The 18,851-nt window shown below is 51.6% G+C and overlaps 1 protein-coding gene across 1 annotated transcript; it reads left to right on the plus strand.

Annotated features, from left to right (window-relative positions):
- Window positions 1-5,978: 5,978 nt before the first annotated feature.
- LOC308268887 (serine protease 41-like) lies at window positions 5,979-14,609 on the plus strand (the record flags this gene model as incomplete). The annotated part of the gene is made up of 5 exons (XM_080703990.1): window positions 5,979-6,276; window positions 7,301-7,466; window positions 8,225-8,505; window positions 8,611-8,711; window positions 14,376-14,609. The coding sequence occupies 5 exons, from the start codon at window positions 5,979-5,981 to the stop codon at window positions 14,607-14,609; spliced, it is 1,080 nt and encodes a 359-aa protein (XP_080560116.1).
- Window positions 14,610-18,851: the final 4,242 nt, after the last annotated feature.

The raw sequence follows: 18,851 nt of genomic DNA on the forward strand, positions 1-18,851 counted from the left end.
CACACCTGCCTTACCACCTGGGGCAGAGGCCCAGCCCCTCACAGGACTCCTCGACTCCTCCTCGCCTCCCTGCATCCTGTCCTGCAGGGTCTGGGGTCTTGGCACGACCCCCAGGGTGTCCCCCGCCCTGTCCCGGCCTTGGAATCATAGCACCAGGACCACCTGGACGCTGGCACATGCTCTGTGTACCTGGCCAAGCCCCACCTGCTCTGCCTTTATGGTCTCCACCTGCAGTGCAGGAACTGCTCAAGGGCAGAGGACCTGTCACCCTGCTGCCACCCGGGCAGAGCCAGAAAAGGCCACCTTCTGAGGCCGGTGCCCTGGGGAGCGGAAGGGAGGCAGAGCTGCAGCCCCCAGGGGTGTCCCCAACCCTGTGTGTCCTTCTGAAACTTTTGTCCCCACCACTGAGACAGGAGGATGCAGGCACACAGCCAGCCTCAGTAACTTAATGAGACCTTGTTAAAAAAAAAAAAAACGGCTAGCATCGGAGCCTGCCGTGAGGAAGGCTGGTGCTGGGGCCTCCGAGGCCGGGATCAGAACCAGCTGAGGGGTTAGGCCAGTGTCGGGGCCAGCGAGACCAGAACCGGGGCCTCCTATGAGGCAAGGCCGCTGCTTGAGCCAGTGAGGTCTGGATCAGTCCACTGGGTAGCCAGGCCACCACTGGGGCCGTCAAGAGTGGGATCGGTATTTGCAGCGCGGCATGCACAGAGAAATAGCGCAGAAAATTAAAACCAGATGCTTCCCCTAATCAGCAATAACTAGGAGGAAACGGGCAACAGGAAGAGGTCGAGCTATAGAAAGGGCCCTGTAGTGAAGCAATTAAGGTGACCAATCAGAGGGCATGGAATAGGGGAGGATGGAGCCTCTTTAAAAAGCAGGAAGTACATAAACATATGTATCAAAGTTAATCACCAAACAAGCATGGGATCCAGGGAGGGGGAGGGAAGGGGATGGGGACTGGATGAGGGCTAATTGGATGATGTGTGCTTTTATATCCTCTCAAGTCTTGTATTCCAATGTGATGTATGATTACAATGCACCAATAAAAATAAATTAAAAAAAACACAAGGCTGGAGATGTAGCGCGGAGGTGACTGTCCCTGGGTTCAATCTCTGGCTTCACAAAAACAAAACATCCACGTTAGCTAGCAGATTTTGTTTTCCTTCTGGTACTAAGGATTGAACTCAGGAGTGGTCTACCTCTAAGATACGTTCCCCGCCCTATTTTATTCATTTTGAAATAGGATTTCAAGCCGGGCGTGGTGGCGCACACTTGTAATCCCCTCGCTTGGGAGGCGGAGACAGGAGGATCGTGAAGGTTTGAAGCCAGATGCGCTGGCTTAAGAGACCCTGTTTCCAAAAATAAAAAAAAGTATAAAATAAGTCTGGGAGCATAGCCCGGAGGTAGAAGGGCTTCCAAGAACCCCAGTACCACAATAAATAAATAAATAAATATTAAAAAATAAAATAAAATGAAATAGGATCTCCCTAAGTTGTGGAGGTCCTCACTAAGTTGCTGAAACTGAACCCGATATCCTCCTGTCTCAGCCTCCCAAGTACTGAGATTACAGCCCTGCGCCAAGGTGCCTGGCTGGGATCACAGAGTTGAGTTCAACCTCAGCAACTTAGTGAGACCCTGTTTCCAAATAAAACAGGCTGGGGTATAGCTCAGAGGTAGAATGCCCCTGGGTTCAATCCACGAAAGAAAAGAAAAGAAAAGAAAAAGAGAAAGAGAGAGAGAGAGAGAGAAATCTTTCACAACCTCTCTCATCCAGAGTGCAATTTCTTTCACCAACACATAGTTTTTTATATTTATTTATTAATTTGGTACCAGGAATTGAACTCAGGGGTTTTCTACCTCTGCACTACACCTCCAGCCCGATTTTATGTTTTTATTTTGAAACAGGGTCTCACTAGGTTGCTGAGGCTGGCCATGAACCTGGGATCCTTCTGCCTCAGCCTTCTAAGTACTGAGGTTCCGGAAGTGAAAAACTACACCCAGCACAATGCAAAGTTTTCTGTTGTTTATTTTTTGCGGTACTGAGGATTGAACCCAGAAGTATTCTACCACTAAGCTACACCCCAGGCCAGTTTTATTTCTTATTTGGAAACAGAGTCTCACTAGGTTGCTAAGGGTCACACTAAGTAGCTGAGGCTGTCCTGGAACCTGCGATCCTTCTCTCTCAGCCTTCTGAGTACTTGAATTACAAGCATGCACCACCACTCCCGGCTCTGCCAGGATCTTTATTTTTTGCAGATCTGGAGATGGAACCCAGGGACATTTGACCTCTGAGCTACACTCCCTGCCCTGTTTTGTTTTTGGTTTTTATTTTCTTTTTCCTTTTTTGTGGTGCTAGGGATGGAACCCAGGGGCTTTCTATCTTTGTGCTACACCTACCGCCAGACCTATTTTATATGTTTCTTGGAAACAGGGTCTCACTAAGTAGCTGAGGCTGGCTTTGAACCAGTGCGATCCTCCTGTCTCAGCCTTCCAAGCGCTGGGATTACAAGCGTGCGCCACCACACCTGGCTCTGCCCTGTTTTTGTAATTCTTTGTTTTGAAACAGGGTCTCACTGAGTTGCAGAGGGCCGCAATCCTCTGGTCTCAGCCTCCCGAACGCTGGGATTGCAAGCATGCGCCACCACGCCCGGCTCACCAGGATCTTTCTGAGGGGCACCAGTAACAAGTTTCCCATGCCCTGCTTCCATGGTGCAAGCTTGGCTCTCTTCCCGACTCAGCCCACTGTGGCGGACGCTCGGGTGCATGCCTGGTTTCCTGGGGCGGCTTGTCACCTCGGTTGCTATGAACTACAGGGCAGACTGGGCGGGATCAGGGCGTTCAGGTCGACCGCCAGCCCCTGACCAGCTCTGGGGTGTAACAGGAGCCCTTGGAGTCTCCTGAGAAGAGCGTCCCGTAACCCTGAGGGTGGCCGCTCTGGGTGGCCCTGACAGAGATTCGCAGTGGGGGCCGGGGCCACTCGGCGTCAGGTGCGCACGTGGCGGGGATGGAGACCACGTCACTAAGGTCAGCCACGTGGCCCCTCATGCCTCCTCTGTAATGGTTTGAGATGTCGCTGTGGGTTCTTGTTCTTAGCTAGTTTAGGAAAAAAAGCCAGAATTGCATGGCTGCGAGCTTGAGCAAAGTTTATTTATTTATTTATTTATTTATTTATTTTGTAGAACTGGGGATGGAACCCAGAAGCATTCAACCTCCGAGCTACACCCCCAGCCCTATTTTTTAGTCTTTATTTTGAAACAGGGTCTCATTGAATTGCAGAGGGCCTCACTAAGTAGTAGCTGAGGCTGTCCTTGAACCTGGATCCTCCTGTTTCAGCCTCCCAAATGCTGGGATTACAAGCGTGTACCACCACGCCCGATTAAGCAAAGTTTTATTATTACAGAGGTAGAAAGAAGGGACAGGCCGGGCGTGGTGGCGCACGCTTGTAGTCCCCGCACTTGGGAGGCGGAGACAGGAGGATCGCGCAGGCTCGACGCCAGCCGCGCTGGCTTAAGAGACCCTGTTTCCAAATAAAATATAAAATAGGTCTGGGAGTGTAGCCCAGAGTTAGAAGGGTTTCCAGGAACCCCAAACCCCAGTACTGCAAAAAAATAAATAAAAATAAATAAAAAAAGAACTTCCTCCCATCCTGCTTAGCCAAGAGTTCTCTTTTCCACCAAAACAAGTCCAGATCCGCCAGCTCTGTCTGCCGTGAGTCTTTGCTGTTAGCCTTCTTTATTCGTCCTCAGAGACAGACAGGTCTGAGACATCACTGATAAAATGTGTTACTTGGTTAGCAAGTCCCGGGGCTGCAGCGTAGAAGTTCACTTTGTTTTGGGTTTTATTTTTATCCTTAAAGTTTAAGGCATGTACTGTTCACCTGTGTCCTTGGACACTTCTCAGTTTTTCCTTATTTCCAAGTTACTTACTATGTTGAAAACTTATTTTACAATAAAGAAAAGAAAGACACGGGAATATAGTCTTTAAAAGTATAGAGGTTAGCCGGGCGTGGTGGTGCACGCTTGTAATCCCCGCGCTGGGGAGGCTGAGACAGGAGGATCGCGCAGGTTCGAAGCCAGCCTCAGCTACTGAGTGAGGCTCTCAGCAACTCAGTGAGACCCTGTTTCCAAATAAAATATAAAATAGGTCTGGGCTATATAGTATAGCCCAGAGGTAGAAAGCCCCTGGGTTCTACCCCCAGTACCACCAAAAAAAAAAAAAAAAAAAAAAAAAAGTATAGAGGCTTTGGGCACTATAACTGTTTTATGTTACTGGTAATTAATATTGGGTTAATATAGCTTGCATTTTTATCTTTTAACTTTAGTCTAAACTGTTGTGAGAGTCTATATAATTCTTCTTCTTCTTTTTTTTTTTTTTTTTGGTAGTGGTACTGGGGTTCCTGGAAGCCCTTCTACGTCCAGGCTACACTCCCAGACCTATTTTTTTATATTTTTATTTGGAAACAGGGTCTCTTAAGCCAGCACAGCTGGCTTCAAACCTACGCGATCCTCCTGTCTCCGCCTCCCAAGCGCAGGGATTACAAGCGTGCACCACCACGCCTGGTTATATAATTCTTTTTCTAAGTGTAGGTGTCTGTGTTTTAACATTCAATGTTCAACTGGTCTAACAGCCCACTTTTATTTATTTATTCATGTATTTATTTTTGTGGTACTGCGAGTGAAACCCAGGGGCTTTTCTACTTTCAGGCTACACTCCCAGACCTGTTTTATATTTTATTTAGAAACAGGGTCTCGCTAAGTTGCTGAGAGCACTAAGTAGCTGAGGCTGGTTTCAGACCTGTGCGATCCTCCTGTCAGCCTCCCAAGCGCTGGGATTACAGGTGTGCGCCACCAGGCCCAGGTGAATCCAAGGAAATGTTACCTCCAAGCTACCTCCCAAGTGCTTTTTATAATTATTTTTTTTGGTGTGTGTGGTACTGAGGGTGGAACCCAGGGGCTTTCTACCTTCGGGCTATATTCCCAGACCTATATTTTTTAAAATATTTTATTTGGAAACAGGATCTCACTAAGTTGCTGAGAGCCTCACTAAGTAGCTGAGGCTGGCTTCGAACCTGCATGATCCTCCTGTCTCAGCCTCCCAAGCGCAGGGATTACAAGCGTGCGCCACCACGCCCGGCTAAAAGCCCACTTTTAGCTGACCAGGGTCAACCTTGGCTGCAGCTCTTGGCTGACAGCTTAGAGACAAAGGATTTTGTTGTTTTGTCTAAGTGAGAAAACTTGTTCTCATTGGCAATTAACTTCTCTTATTGGCAACTAATACAGGCTCAAGTCCCATCATCCCTGAAGACCCCAGTAGACCCCAGACCCCAGGGCTCGGCCGGCCACACTGGCACCACTTCGTGGAAGGAGTCTTGAGTTCCCTGACTGTCCACGGCCTCAGCTCGGGACCTCTGGAAGCTCCCGCTGAATTTGGAAAGGGTCCTTTCTCTGTGTAAACCTGAACCAGGGGCACTGCGACTCTCCTGAGTCCTGTGCGACCTTGTGGGGAACCAAGACCCAGGGCGCTGGTGTGGGCAGCGGCTAACGGTTCAGACCTGGGACGGCACAACTTCCAAACTGGAACCCTGCCCCACACCCAAGGAAGGCAGTTGCTGGGGCCCAGGGCAGTGGTGGGGTCTTTTACAGGACCACGTGCCTGTCCACTGTCAAAGCAGGGCCAGCGGTTCAGTCAGTGCAGCCTGAGAGGGGCCTTAGCAGCAGGCCGCTTGCTGCCGGCCAAGCCTGCCCGCCAGGCCTGCCAAGGGCTTTCCTGGGCCCTGGCCCTCAGGCCTGGGGAGGGGAGGGTGGGGAGGAAGGCAGGGCCGCAGCCAGGAGCCCGTGCAGGGGAGAAGGGTGGTGCCGGCCAAGGAGCTGGGGCCGCTGGGCCTGGGCCCCGGGCCGCAGGAGGTGGCAGGGCGCCCCGCCGGCGTCTCCCGCAGGGGGCGCCCGGGCCGGAGCCGCGGCGGCCGGCTGGGAAGGGCCATGGGCGGGTGGCCAGGGCCGCGGCTGCTGCTGCTGCTGCTGCTGCTGCTGCTGCTGCGGGCGCCGCGGCCGGCGGGCCCCGAGGACACGGGTGGGCCGGGCGCCGGGGCCTCGGGGCTGCGGGCCGAGGAGACTCGGGGCCCCCGCGTGTCCGTCTCCGCAGAGGCGCCGCCGGAGCCCGAGCTCGGCCAGGAGCCCCGGCGCCGCCCAGCGTGCCCGCCGCGGGCGTGGGGGGCCCGGCCGGGCGCCCCATCTTGTGCTCCCCCGCCGGGCCCCAGGAACACGCTGCTGCTGCAGAGTGAGCGCGGCGGCCGCCGTCCGTCTGTCCGTCTGTGCGCACCTCGTGTCCGTCCGTCCGTCCGTCCGTCTGTGCGCACCTCGTGTCCGTCCGTCTGTGCGCAAACCTCGTGTCCGTCCGTCCGTCCGTCCGTCCGTCCGTCTGTGCGCACCTCGTGTCCATCCGTCTGTGCGCAAACCTCGTGTCCGTCCGTCCGTCCGTCCGTCCGTCTGTGCGCACCTCGTGTCCGTCCGTCCGTCCGTCCGTCTGTGCGCACCTCGTGTCCGTCCGTCCGTCCGTCCGTCTGTGCGCACCTCGTGTCCGTCCGTCCGTCTGTCCGCAAACCTCGTGTCCGTCCGTCTGTGCGCACCTCGTGTTCGTCCGTCCGTCTGTGCGCACCTCGTGTCCGTCCGTCCGTCCGTCTGTGCGCACCTCGTGTCCGTCCGTCCGTCTGTGCGCACCTCGTGTCCGTCCGTCTGTGCGCACCTCGTGTCCGTCCGTCCGTCTGTGCGCACCTCGTGTCCGTCCGTCCGTCTGTGCGCACCTCGTGTCCGTCCGTCCGTCTGTGCACACTTCGTGTCCGTCCGTCTGTGCGCACCTCGTGTCCGTCCGTCCGTCTGTGAGCACCTCGTGTCCGTCCGTCCGTCTGTGCGCACCTCGTGTCCGTCCGTCTGTGCGCACCTCGTGTCCGTCCGTCTGTGCGCACCTCGTGTCCGTCCGTCCGTCTGTGAGCACCTCGTGTCCGTCCGTCCGTCTGTGCGCACCTCGTGTCCGTCCGTCTGTGCGCACCTCGTGTCCGTCCGTCCGTCTGTGCACACCTCGTGTCCGTCCGTCTGTGCGCACCTCGTGTCCGTCCGCAAACCTCGTGTCCGTCGGTCTGTCCGCTCACCTCGTGTCCGTCCGTCTGTCCGCAAACCTCGTGTCCGTCTGTCCGTCCGCACACCTCGTGTCCGTCCGTCCGCGCACCTCGTGTCCGTCCGTCTGTCCGCTCACCACTGCCCGTCGTCCGTCCCGCTCACCACCCGTCCGTCCATCTGTCCTCCAGAGCCCTGCGGCCTGCGGCACATCCACAGCCGGATAGTGGGCGGCGCGGAGTCGCGGCGCGGGCGCTGGCCCTGGCAGGCCCTGGTGCAGCTGCCCAAGGTCCGGGAGTGCGCGGGCAGCCTGCTGGGCCGCCGCTGGGTGCTCAGCGCCGCGCACTGCTTCCGAAGGTGAGCCTGCCCGCCCCTGGGCACGCGTGCTTCCTCTCGGCTGGCACGCCCCCTTCCACTCTATTACATCGTACACGCCTAGCTCCATTTTATATTTTGTTTTTTGGTGTGGTGCTGGGGATGAAATTTAGAGACATTCTACCTCTGAACCACACTCTCAGCCCTGCTTTATTTTTTTAATTTGAAACAGGGCCTCACTAGGTTTCTGAGGCTGGCCACTAACCTTCAATCCTCCTGCCTCAGGCTCCCAGATCCTGAGATTACAATTATGAGCCAGGATACATGGCTTTATTTATTAATTTTTTGAAAGAGTCTGAGTAAGTTGCAGAGGGCCTCACTAAGTTGCTGAGGCTGGCCTTGAACCTGTGATCCTCCTGTCTCAGCCTCCCAAGTACTGGGATTAGAGGGTGCCCCCCATGCCTGGCTTACGCAGCTGTCTGAGTCTACCCTTCAGAGAGCCCCACACGGACCCCACATCTGCTTGATCCTATTCAGGATGCTCAGGGGTCCACCTGGAGGACATGGCGCCATTCTCCTGACCTTAGAATAACTCTGAGAGGGACAGGCCCCCAGGGCCTCCCTCCAGCTCCCCCACGGGCCAGGGCAGGGACTTTGGTTGTGGCCTGTGTGGGCTCTGCCTTTCCAGAGACATCATGCCGTTAGCGGGGCCTCGCTGATGGCACCCAGGGCCAGCGGGTAGTAGCCGCCCCAGGGTCTCGGGCCTGGGTGCTCCGTGGCCGCCCCCCCTGCCTCCCCAGGTACCCTGACGCTTCCCAGTGGGTGGTGCAGCTCGGGGAGCTCTCCCTCAAGCCCTCGCCCTGGAGCCTGCGGGCCTACCTCCACCGGTACCGCGTGCAGGACATCATCCTGAGCCCCACGGCCAGCGGGAGGTCGCAGGACATCGCCCTGCTGAGGCTGGCCTCCTCCGTCACCTACAGCAAGTACATCCAGCCCGTCTGCGTCCTGTCCTCCACCGTCATGTTCCTGCACCGCTCCGACTGCTGGGTGGCCGGCTGGGGAGTGATCCAGGAGAGCCTGGGTGAGGCTGGAGGGCGGGTGGACGGCAGGGCAGCGGCCCCTCCCTGCCTCTGGGGCCCTGAGACTCCGCAGCCCGCTCAGCACTCCCCCGCCTTGGCTCAAACAGCTGACGCAGAAAACTCAGGGGAACAAGGTTATTTGCTTTTAGTAGTTCCGGAGATTGTAGTGTGTATTAGACCAGCTTGGAAGCGGGAGCCGGGGCTGCAGGTCCTCAGGGCATCGTGGTGGGAGAGAGAGAGAGAGAGAGAGAGAGAGAGAGAGAGAGAGAGAGAGAGAGAGAGGGAGAGAGAGAGAGAGAGAGATCACATGTGTTAGCTCTGGGGAGCAGAGGAGAGAGCAGCAGGGGCTGCAGCTGCTGGTCTGGGAGGCAGGGCCCCTGGCTGTGCCCCCAAAGCCATACCAGCCAGCAGTGGCAAGAGCCCCATCTCCCTGGGCCCCCACGCAGGCCTTCCTCCAATTCTGAGCTGTCTGCTCTGGGTGAATGGAACCCAGGCTGTGTGGCCTGTTGTGCCTGGCTTCCTTGATGCAATACAGTAGTTCAAAGTGAGTCCACTCTGCAGCATTCCTTTTTTATTTATTTATTTATTTATTTACTTACTTATTTACAGGACAGGTATTGAACTTGGGGGCATTCTACCTCTGAGCTACACCCCCCCACCCTGGTTTTGTTTTTGTTTTTGTTGTTTTGCAGTACTGGGGATGGAACCCAGGCATTCTACCTCAGAGCCACACAATCCCAGCCCTATTGTTCTTTATTTGGAAACAGGGTCTCACTGCGTTGCGGAGGGCCTCACTAAGTAGCTGAGGCTGGCCCTGAACCTTTAATCCTCCTGTCTCAGCCTCCCGATGCCGGGATGACGAGCGTGCGCCACAGCACCCGGTTTACAATGTCTGCTTTGAAATCAGGAAGTGTGAATCATCCAGCTTTGTTCTACTTCCTCAAGATTATCTCAGTTACTTAGGGTTCCTAGCTATTTCCTTGAATTTTAGAGGCAGCTTGTGGATTTCTGACGGAGGTCATTGATCTCTGGATGAGACCGCATTGGATCGGCAGGTTGTTGTAGGGAGTATTTCCATAAATCTCCAACAAGGAACACTCATGTTTCAGTTTATTTGGAGCTTGGTTACTTACTTCAGCAATATTTTGTCATTTTCTGTGCATGAGTCTTATACTTTCTCATTTAAATTCATTGTACATTATTCATTTGTTGGGGGGTACCCGGAATTGAACCCAGGAGCATTCCACTAAGCTACATACCTATCCCTCATTTATTTTTATTTTTGAGACAAAGTCTCACTAAGTTGTGAGGGTCTCACTAAGTTGCTGAGGCTGGCCTTGAACCTGCGGTCCTCCTGTCTCAGCCTCCAAAGTACTGGGATTACAGGCGCGTGCCAGCGTGCCCGGCTGATATCATTGTTTTCTAATTTACTGTGACTTTTTCGTGAGCTGCCATGGTGTATTACAGAAACTGTCCCACGTGTGCCTGAGGGAAGGTGTGATCTGATGTGCTTAAACGGCCTGCTCTGCGTGTCCATGAGATGTACTTGGTTTATAGTGTTCACATCTTCTATTTCCATATTGATTTTCTCTCTGCTTTTCCTATCCATTATTAAAAGCAGAGAATTAAGCCGGGCGTGGTGGCGCACGCTTGTCATCCCAGCATTCGGGAGGCTGAGACAGGAGGATTGCGGTTCGTGGACAGTCTCAGCTACTTAGGCTTTCTGCAACTCAGTGAGACCCTGTAAAAACTAGGGCTGGGAGTGTATCTCGGAGGTAGAATGCTCCTGGGCTCAATCCTTAGTACCAAATAAAAATCCCCAGTACTAAAAAATAGTAATAATAATAATAATAATAATAACAACAACAACAATAATGATGATGAGGAGGAGGAGGATACTGGTAGTGCCGTTACTTCAGAAGTGCTCTTCATTTCCCTGGAGGACCTCGAGATCCAGCAGTGTCCTTTTACTTCAACCTGAAGGATCCTCTTCAGCCGTGTTTTTCCGGCTGTAATCCCCTGCCTCAGCCTCCAGGTCCGAGGACTTCAGGTGTGGGCCGCCACGCCCGGCTCTCTCTGGCTCCTGGCTACTTTGAGGGTCTGTGGTTTCTGGATGTTAGCCAGCTGCTGAGCTTGTTTAAGGTCCCTTGATGTAACACCTGGCCTCTCAGCCGGGTGTGGTGGTGCACACTTGTAACCCCAGCAATTGGGAGGCTGAGACAGGAGGATCGCATGGGTTCGAAGCCAGCCTCGGCTACTTAGTGAGGCTCTCAGCAACTTAGTGAGACCCTGTTTCCAAATAAAGTATAAAATGGGTCTGGGAGTATAGCCCCGAGGTAGAAAGCCCCTGGGTTCCACCCCCAGTACCACTAAAAACAAAACAAACAAACAAAAACACCTGGCCTCTGCCCACTTGCAGACTCCATCTTTGTCTTTTCACAATTTGATTCTACTGTGTCTCCATGTGGGTCTCTACACTAGGAGGGCGTTCAGCCTCGTGACTCCGCAGTTTCATGTGTTTCGCCAGATCTGGGGACTTTGGTCCTGGCCCTGGAGCTCAGCCTCCGTAGCCCCTCCCTCTGTCTGCGTTGGCCTAGGGTGTCTCCACTGCTGACCTCAGCAGCCTCCACCTCCACTGTACAAATCGGAAAGTAGATTGAACCCAGGGCCTTGCTCACACTGGATTACGACATTCTCAGATACACGACGGCTAAAAGACCAATTGCTAGAGGAAATGGAGAAGGGGTCCTTCAGGTTGAAATGAAGAGACATCAATCAGTAATCCAAGGTCATCCAAAGAAACAAACAGGCCTGATAAAGGCAACTCTGTTGATAAGCGTAAAAGCCGGTCTCAGGGGCTGGGGATGTAGCTCAGTGGTGAAGTGCTTGCTTAGCATGCCCAAGGCCCTGGGTTCCATCCCCAGCACCACAAAAAAGAAAAAAGAAAACCAGTTTAATTGTACTATTGGCTTATGACTCCTCTTCTTCCCTACTCAATGTAAAACAGATGCAGCCGGGCGTGGTGGCGCACACTTGTAATCCCTGCGCTTGGGCTGAGACAGGAGGATCACACAGGTTCGAAGCCAGCCTCAGCTACTTAGTGAGGCTCTCAGCAACTTAGTAAGACCCTGTTTCCAAATTAAATATACAAGAGACTTCCGGGAAGATGGCGACGGAGAAAAGCAGGGCTTACGAGCCCCGCTAACAACCAATCTCTATAACCACAAAATCAGAGCCAGAAAACACTATCAGCAGAGAAACAAAAAATGTAAATACAAGGGACAGAGAAAAAGAGGGCTGGAAAAATGAGACACCAGAAAGAAACCAGACCGCAGTGCAGCGGCCAGAGCCGCGGCGCGGAGTGGCACGGGCGCCATCTTCCCTTGCAGCACCAGGCTCCAGAGAGGAGGGGACTCAGAACGGAGCTCTGAGCTAGAGAGGAGATACACCGGCCTCACGGCTGAGGACGTGCCATACTGCCGACAGCAGCAGCGAGCTCACCGGACGGCTCCAGACCAATGCACTCAACAGCCCACCAGGCTCCAGAGAGGAGCGGTGGACAGCGAGCCGAGGTGAGTGGCTGCGGATCAGCCGGGCTGAATTTGGCAGATTTTTCAGCGCAGGGAGCATCTAAAGCTCCCAGGGGCTGGGCTCAGCACACCCTGCAAGGACTCAGAGCGGAGCTCAAAAACAGAGAAGAAATATGCCAGCCTCATGACCGAGGGCGTGGCAGTGGTGCTATATTGCCATCGGCGGCAGCAGCAGCGAATTCAGCGAGTCCACTACAGCTCCATCAGTGCACTCAACAACAGTGCGTCAAATTGCGGCCCCTAGAGGAGATATCCCAGTACTGCACTCCCAGGGACTTGACCCAGTGGGGGAGTGGTGGTGGCAGAGACATCACACCATAGGAGAACGCCCAATCTGGCACCCCCCATAGTCTAAAGCAGCCTCTATCGACTCTCTGGGTCGGAGACTCTGTGATACAACCTAGTAAAGGAGTAGTGGGGACTGAGATACCACAGACTCGAGATCCAGAGCACCTTAAGTGAAGTCGTAGTGACACAGGGAAGAACCCAGAGAAGTCACAAACTTCCGAAATCATGGGAAAGAGGAATAACAATGGAGCAATGAATGCCCACAACCCCACAACATCAGAACCGGATAAAACAGAAATTCAGAGATTTCTAGAAGATCAAATCAGGAAAATAACTGTAGAAATAATAGAGGTGTTTCAAAAAGAATTCAGAGAGAGCCAAAAAGAGACAAAGGATGCAATTAATGAAGTAAAGGCCTCAATTCAAAGTACAAACAACCGATAAGACCACATGGAGAACAGAATCTTGCTCTTAGAAGATGAGCAATCCAAAAATGAACGCATAGTTTCTAATTTAGAAAAAAAAATCTGACAGCAGGAATCTGACATTGAAGAAATATGGGCCCATTTTAAGAGAGCTAACCTAAGAATAATTGGAATAGAGGAGGGAAAAGAAGGTGAAACCAAAGGGATCAACAATCTCTTCAAGGAAGTGATAGTAGAAAATTTTCCAAACATAGAGCAAGAGGTCGATACACAGGTCCAGGAAACTTATAGAACTCCCTTTAGACAGGATCAGAGAAGAGGATCCCCACGCCACATAATTGTCAAAATGACCAATGTGGAAGCCAAGCAGAGAATCTTAAAGGCAACAAAAACAAAGGGCCAAGTGACATTCAGAGGCAAACCAATTAGAATCACTCCAGACTTCCCAAACCAAGTCATGAGAGCCAGAAGGGCTTGGAGTAACATATTCCAAACTCTGAAAGAAAACAACTTCCAGCCAAAAATTTCCTACCCAGCAAAACTTTCTATCAAATTAGATGGGGAAATAAGAAGCTTCCATGACAAACAGAAACTGAAGGAAATTATGTCTTCAAAACCAGCACTAGAGAAAACACTCAAAGAGAATAACTACAAAGAAGAAATAGGTAACACACACCAACCAGAGAAACAAGATTTTCCATCCAACAGACAACTAAGATTGGTTATCTTTGGAGATTCATTATTTATGTTAGTCTTTTACCTATTTCTAAATTGTATTGTTTGCTTTTATTGTTGCTAATTTTTAGGATTTCTATTTGGAATATTAATATATCTCCAGATATAGCATTTGGAAATATTTTATCCCATTCTATCAGTAACTTTTAACTCTGTTTACATTGTCTTTGGATATATATATAGTGAGTTTGTTTACCCTTCTGTTACCTGTGCCATTGAAATCATATCCAAGAAATCACTGCCAATTTCAATGTTGTGAGGTTTTATGACCCAGGTTTTCTTCTAAAAGTATATAGTCTTAAGATTTATATTTATGTCTTTTATCTATTTTGAGTTAATATTTGTATATGGTGTTAGGTAAGGGTCCAATTTTATTCTTTTTCGTGTAATTATTATTTTTCAACAATATTTAGTTAAAAGATCATTATTTCCTCCACCAAATGTTCGTGGAAACCTTGTCAAAAATAACTTGACAATATATGGAAGAATTTAGCTCTAGGCTTTTATTTAACTCCAATGGTTTATATATCTGCCTTTATAACAGTACTACACTGTTTCAATTATTGTAGCTTTATAAAGTTTGAAATCAGAAAATATATATCTTCTAGCTTTGTCCTTTTTCAAGATCGCTTTGGGTATCTAGAGTCCATATTCCATATTAGGATACATTTTTTTCTGACGATGGCCATCCCCCTGCCCAGCCTGTAAAGCAGACTGCTCGTCCTTTAGCCCCCAGCCCGCAGATGTGGAAACGGAGGCGCCCGGGGAGGAGTGGGATCCACGCCAGCCACCCCTCCCCAGCTGAGCTCTGGGCTCACCCGCGCTGCTCCCCAGGGTGACTCGGGAGGCCCCTTGGTCTGCGACCTGGACGGGCTGTGGTACCAGGTTGGCATCATGAGCTGGGGTGAGGGCTGCGGCCAGCCCTTGCGGCCTGGAATCTACACCAACGTCAGTTACCACTTCACATGGATCCAGAATCTGATCTCAGGCAGCGCGCCCAGGCTGGACGCCGCCCCGCTGCTGCTCTTCCTCCCTCTGCTCCCGGCTCCAAGACTGCAGCCAGCCTGAGCGTGGGTGCTCCCCGCGGGGACACGTGGGGTGCGGAGGGACAGCCTGCTGGACCAGGCTGTTCTGTTCTGTTTGCCAATAAACACGTGAGCGTGTCTGCGTTAGCAACTTGCTGAGCTTTCTGGGGACCTAGTGGCTTCCTGAACAACTGTCTCTGTTCACCCAGGATCAGCCAGTCCCTGAAGCAGCAGAACCCCCTCCAGTTAGATCAATCAGAAAGATGGTGGAAAAGCTGGGCGTGGTGGCGCACCCTTGTAATTCCAGCATTTGGGAGGCTGAGACAGGAGGATCGCGGTTCATGGCCAGCCTCAGCTACTTAGTGAGGCCCTGTTTCAAAATAAAGAATAAAAACTAGGACTGGGGGTGTAGCTCAGAGGTAGGATGCCCCTAGTTTCCATCCCAGCACCACAAAGAAAAAAAAAAATGGTAAAAAGATAAGATGGTCATAGCTCCAGGTTGCCTGGGGGCTGGGAAGACAGGGGTGGGGTACTGGGGAACAAACCCTCCCCACTGTGCCCCACCCCACAAGTGTCACCTTGGTCTTCCCATGGTCCTCCGAAGTCTAGGGCCAGGACTTAGCAGGTGGAGTACTTAGGAGGTGAGCCTAGGAAGCACAGGCAGGAAGTGGGGAAACTGAGGCAGGTCAGGTGGAGCTCTGCAGAGCTTTCCTGGCCCCGCGGTGGCTTCCCGCACGGCCCCTTCCGTTCACCCACGCCCAGCCCGGCACAACACCCATCCCTAACTCTGAAAACGCTCTACCATCTGCTTCAGCCAAGTTGTAGTTGCGAACGGCAGAAGCCCCTCCGGCTGGTCGATCAGAATTCATGGACCGACTAGGAGCTCCTGGTATCTGGGAGCCCAGGTGCTGGGGAACATCCCAGGTGTCCATCACACACGGGCCTGATGTTCCAGGTCTTACCATGGTCCCCCAAACCAAGAGAGGGCCAGGACTTCACTCAGGAGGTTAATTTGGGAGGTGACCCCCAGAAGCGCAGGCGAGAGAGTGGGGAAACTGAGGCAGGCAAAGGCGGAGTCTCGTGAATGGGATGATCATCGTGGCAAATAACACAGCCCCGCAGGGCCCCCGGCTTGGCCCTCTGGGGTCGGGGAGCAGCGCTGGGCATTCTCTCCTGCCCCCTATGGGTGCAGGGGGTCGCGGGGGTGTGGGAGCCTTCCGAGCTGGAGCACCATAAGGTGGCGGGGTGGGCAGTGGACCACAGCCAGCCCGCCCGCCCCCTCGGGGCTCCAGCTCAGCATGGCCAAGGGCCATGTCCTCCTGGGGCTCCAAACTACTGAAGCAGTGTGTCTTGCTGTGAGCGCGGAGGCTGGAAACGCCCCTCCCGTGCCACCCCAGCCTCCTCGGTGGGGAATGCGCCCTCGGCCACTGGGGGCGCCTAAGTGCCCAAGCTGTCCTGCCCTGTAGGTCCAGGCGGCTCAGTGGGCTGCTGATTTGTGTAGGTCCAGGCGGACCAGGCTCCTCCACCGCGGCAGGAAGGGCCCTGATCCAGCCGGCAAGTTGACCCTGTGAAAGCCGGGGCCCCGGCCTAGTGATGAGCTTATGGAGACGAGAGCGGGCGGGGTGCGCGGGGCTGGGAATGGGCTCAGGAGAAAGGAGGAGAGAGGCCCGCTGCGCCTGGGAACTTCTGTCTGGCTCTGGGCTGTGGAGTAGAGGAAGGCTGTGGTATAAAGGGACCTCACCGTCTGCCGGCCTTCCTGTCAGCCCAGGGCCACCTCCGGCCTCCCTCTCACCTCCCAGAGGCAGCTCTGACCTGAGCGGCTGGTCCAAGCCGGCCTCCTCCGGAGACAGGAGGTGGCCCTGAAGGTCATCGGGTTCATGTTCTATTTGTTGGGATGTTGGGATGAGACTCAAGAGCGTTCCCTTACCGACCCGCACCCCAGACCTCTTTATTTTTAATTTGAGATCGGGGCTTGTTAAATTGCTGAGGCTGTCCTTGAACCTGGGTTCCTCTCATCTCAGCCTCCTAAGTAGTAGGATTTTAGGTGTGTGCCACAATGCCTGGCTAACTTTGTGTGTGTGTGTGTGTGTGTGTGTGTGTGTGTGCGCGCGTGCACACGCACGCGTATGTGTGTTATTGGGAATTGAATCCAGAGGCATTCTACCTTTGAGCTATATCCCCAGACTGATTTTATTTCTTATTTAGAACCAGAACTGCCGGAGCCAGCCGGCAAAAGTACGGGTTCTGAAGAGAGGAGTGAGGATGAAAAGAATTTTATTCAATGAATTTTATTCATAGAATACTTTATTCTCTCATGGAAGGATCGCCAGTACACTCCCGGGTCGATATCTCTACTGACCGATCCTGGTTTTATCACTCTCGTCCTATTTATACCGCTCCCGGTCAGCCAACCTTCATGACGTCACCACCAACGCGCGTAACAGTCAAACCAATCAAGCCTGTGCCGTCAGCACCTGTGCGCTTAACGGTCAAAGCAATCAATTCCACTTGAGCTTCTCTCAGACGTTGAACTTTCCATGACCCCAAACCTTATTGGCTCTGGGCAAAGGACAGTCAGAAGTGTTCTTAAAGGGGAAAGCCTTAATGGCTCCCCACAGTTCCCCCTTTCTTATTATATTCAAAAGAAGACTGTGCCTGTCTTAGGTTGTTTCCTTCAGGTATCAAGGATTACCCGTCTTGGGATAATACAGAGCTAAGCTGTATATCCTGTCTTAGGTTTCCTTGTCCTAAGGAAATCTTACCCGTCATTGACTACCAGCCTCTTAAATAGGGGTACTTTTTAGATGTAGATCATGTACTTCTGCTGAATAAAAATGTTCTCACTTTATCCGAGGTCACACTTTGTCCCAAGCCTCTAATAAACAAGGTATTGGGTATATCATGAAAAATAGGTATTTCAGTAAGACATCTTTTCCAATTAACATTAGGATTTCCATATGTTAAATCAGTTTAACAGGGTATATAAGTTATTCGTGGGCTAACATTTTTATCTTCTTTCCCTGCGTAACCAGGGTCCCACAAGACCACATCTTTATAGCACAATTACTCTTCGTCTTAGTATTTGTCTGCAATACCACGGGCATCAACTGCAGACATCCCATCTTTTTGACATATTTAGGAAAACATAAGAGTGTACCAGTTCTTTGTCCAAAATAACCAAAAGTTCCAATTCTTTGTGCAAAATAATTAAAAGTTTCTGTAATGGGTGTAAAGTTCAAAGCAAGAAGTCCCAGTAATCGTGAGTTGTCACTGAAGACAGTGATCTTCCGTTGTTCCCAAACAGCTGGATGAATATGGGATGAACTGGAATGTAAGTCTATGTTTCATTCATCATTGAAGCTAGGAGCATCATCAGCATTGAGCTGAGAATCTTCCATTTTTGCTTGATCCATATGTCGCACCAGCCGCTCAGGTATCCACCGTGCATTATCTTCATCCTGTGAAAAAACACAAACATGCCCTCATCCCCATATTAGTACAGGGTCAGGACCTTTCCAAATTCCTGTGCAAGGATCTTTCCATTTCACTAGGGCAAAATTGTTTTTGGAGGATGGATGCCAATATCTATCTGCTGCTGTGCGACCAGTTTTGTCAGCATTCAAGAAATTAAGAATGAAAAGAGCATGATTTAAAGAGTTCTGTGGTGAATGGGGATATAACTCCCCCTTTTTATTTATTTTCAAAAGTGTTGTTTTTAAAGAATTGTGGGCACGTTCTACAATACCCTGTCCTTGAGGATTATAGGGTATACCTGTAATATGCTGAATATTGTATGTATTGCAAAATCGTTTAAAAGCCATACTTGTATATCCTGAACCATTATCAGTTTTAATGTAGGTAGGAAGGCCTGAGAAAGCAAAACATTTCAAACAATGGGAAATCACATGCTTAGCGGCCTCCCCAGTTTGGGCTGTAGCCATAATAAATCCTGAAAAAGTATCAATAGACACATGAACATACTTTTGTTTACCAAAGGCAGAAATGTGCGTAACATCCATTTGCCATAAATTATTGGGAACCAATCCCCGTGGATTTACACCTAAATGAGGAACAGGTAAATACTCTGGACATATAGGGCATTGTTTAACAATTTGTCGTGCTGCTTCTCGAGTAATTTGAAACTGTTTACGCAGACCAGCACTATTTTGATGATGTAAAGAATGTGATCGTTGAGCTTGTTCCAATTGAGAGGGGCAGACAAATTTTGTAGCATCGTCAGCAATTTGATTACCTTCTGCCAAAGGACCAGGTAGAGCAGAATGTG

This window comes from Muscardinus avellanarius (assembly GCF_963383645.1).
Source record: "Muscardinus avellanarius genome assembly, chromosome: 10".
NCBI lineage: Eukaryota > Metazoa > Chordata > Mammalia > Rodentia > Gliridae > Muscardinus > Muscardinus avellanarius.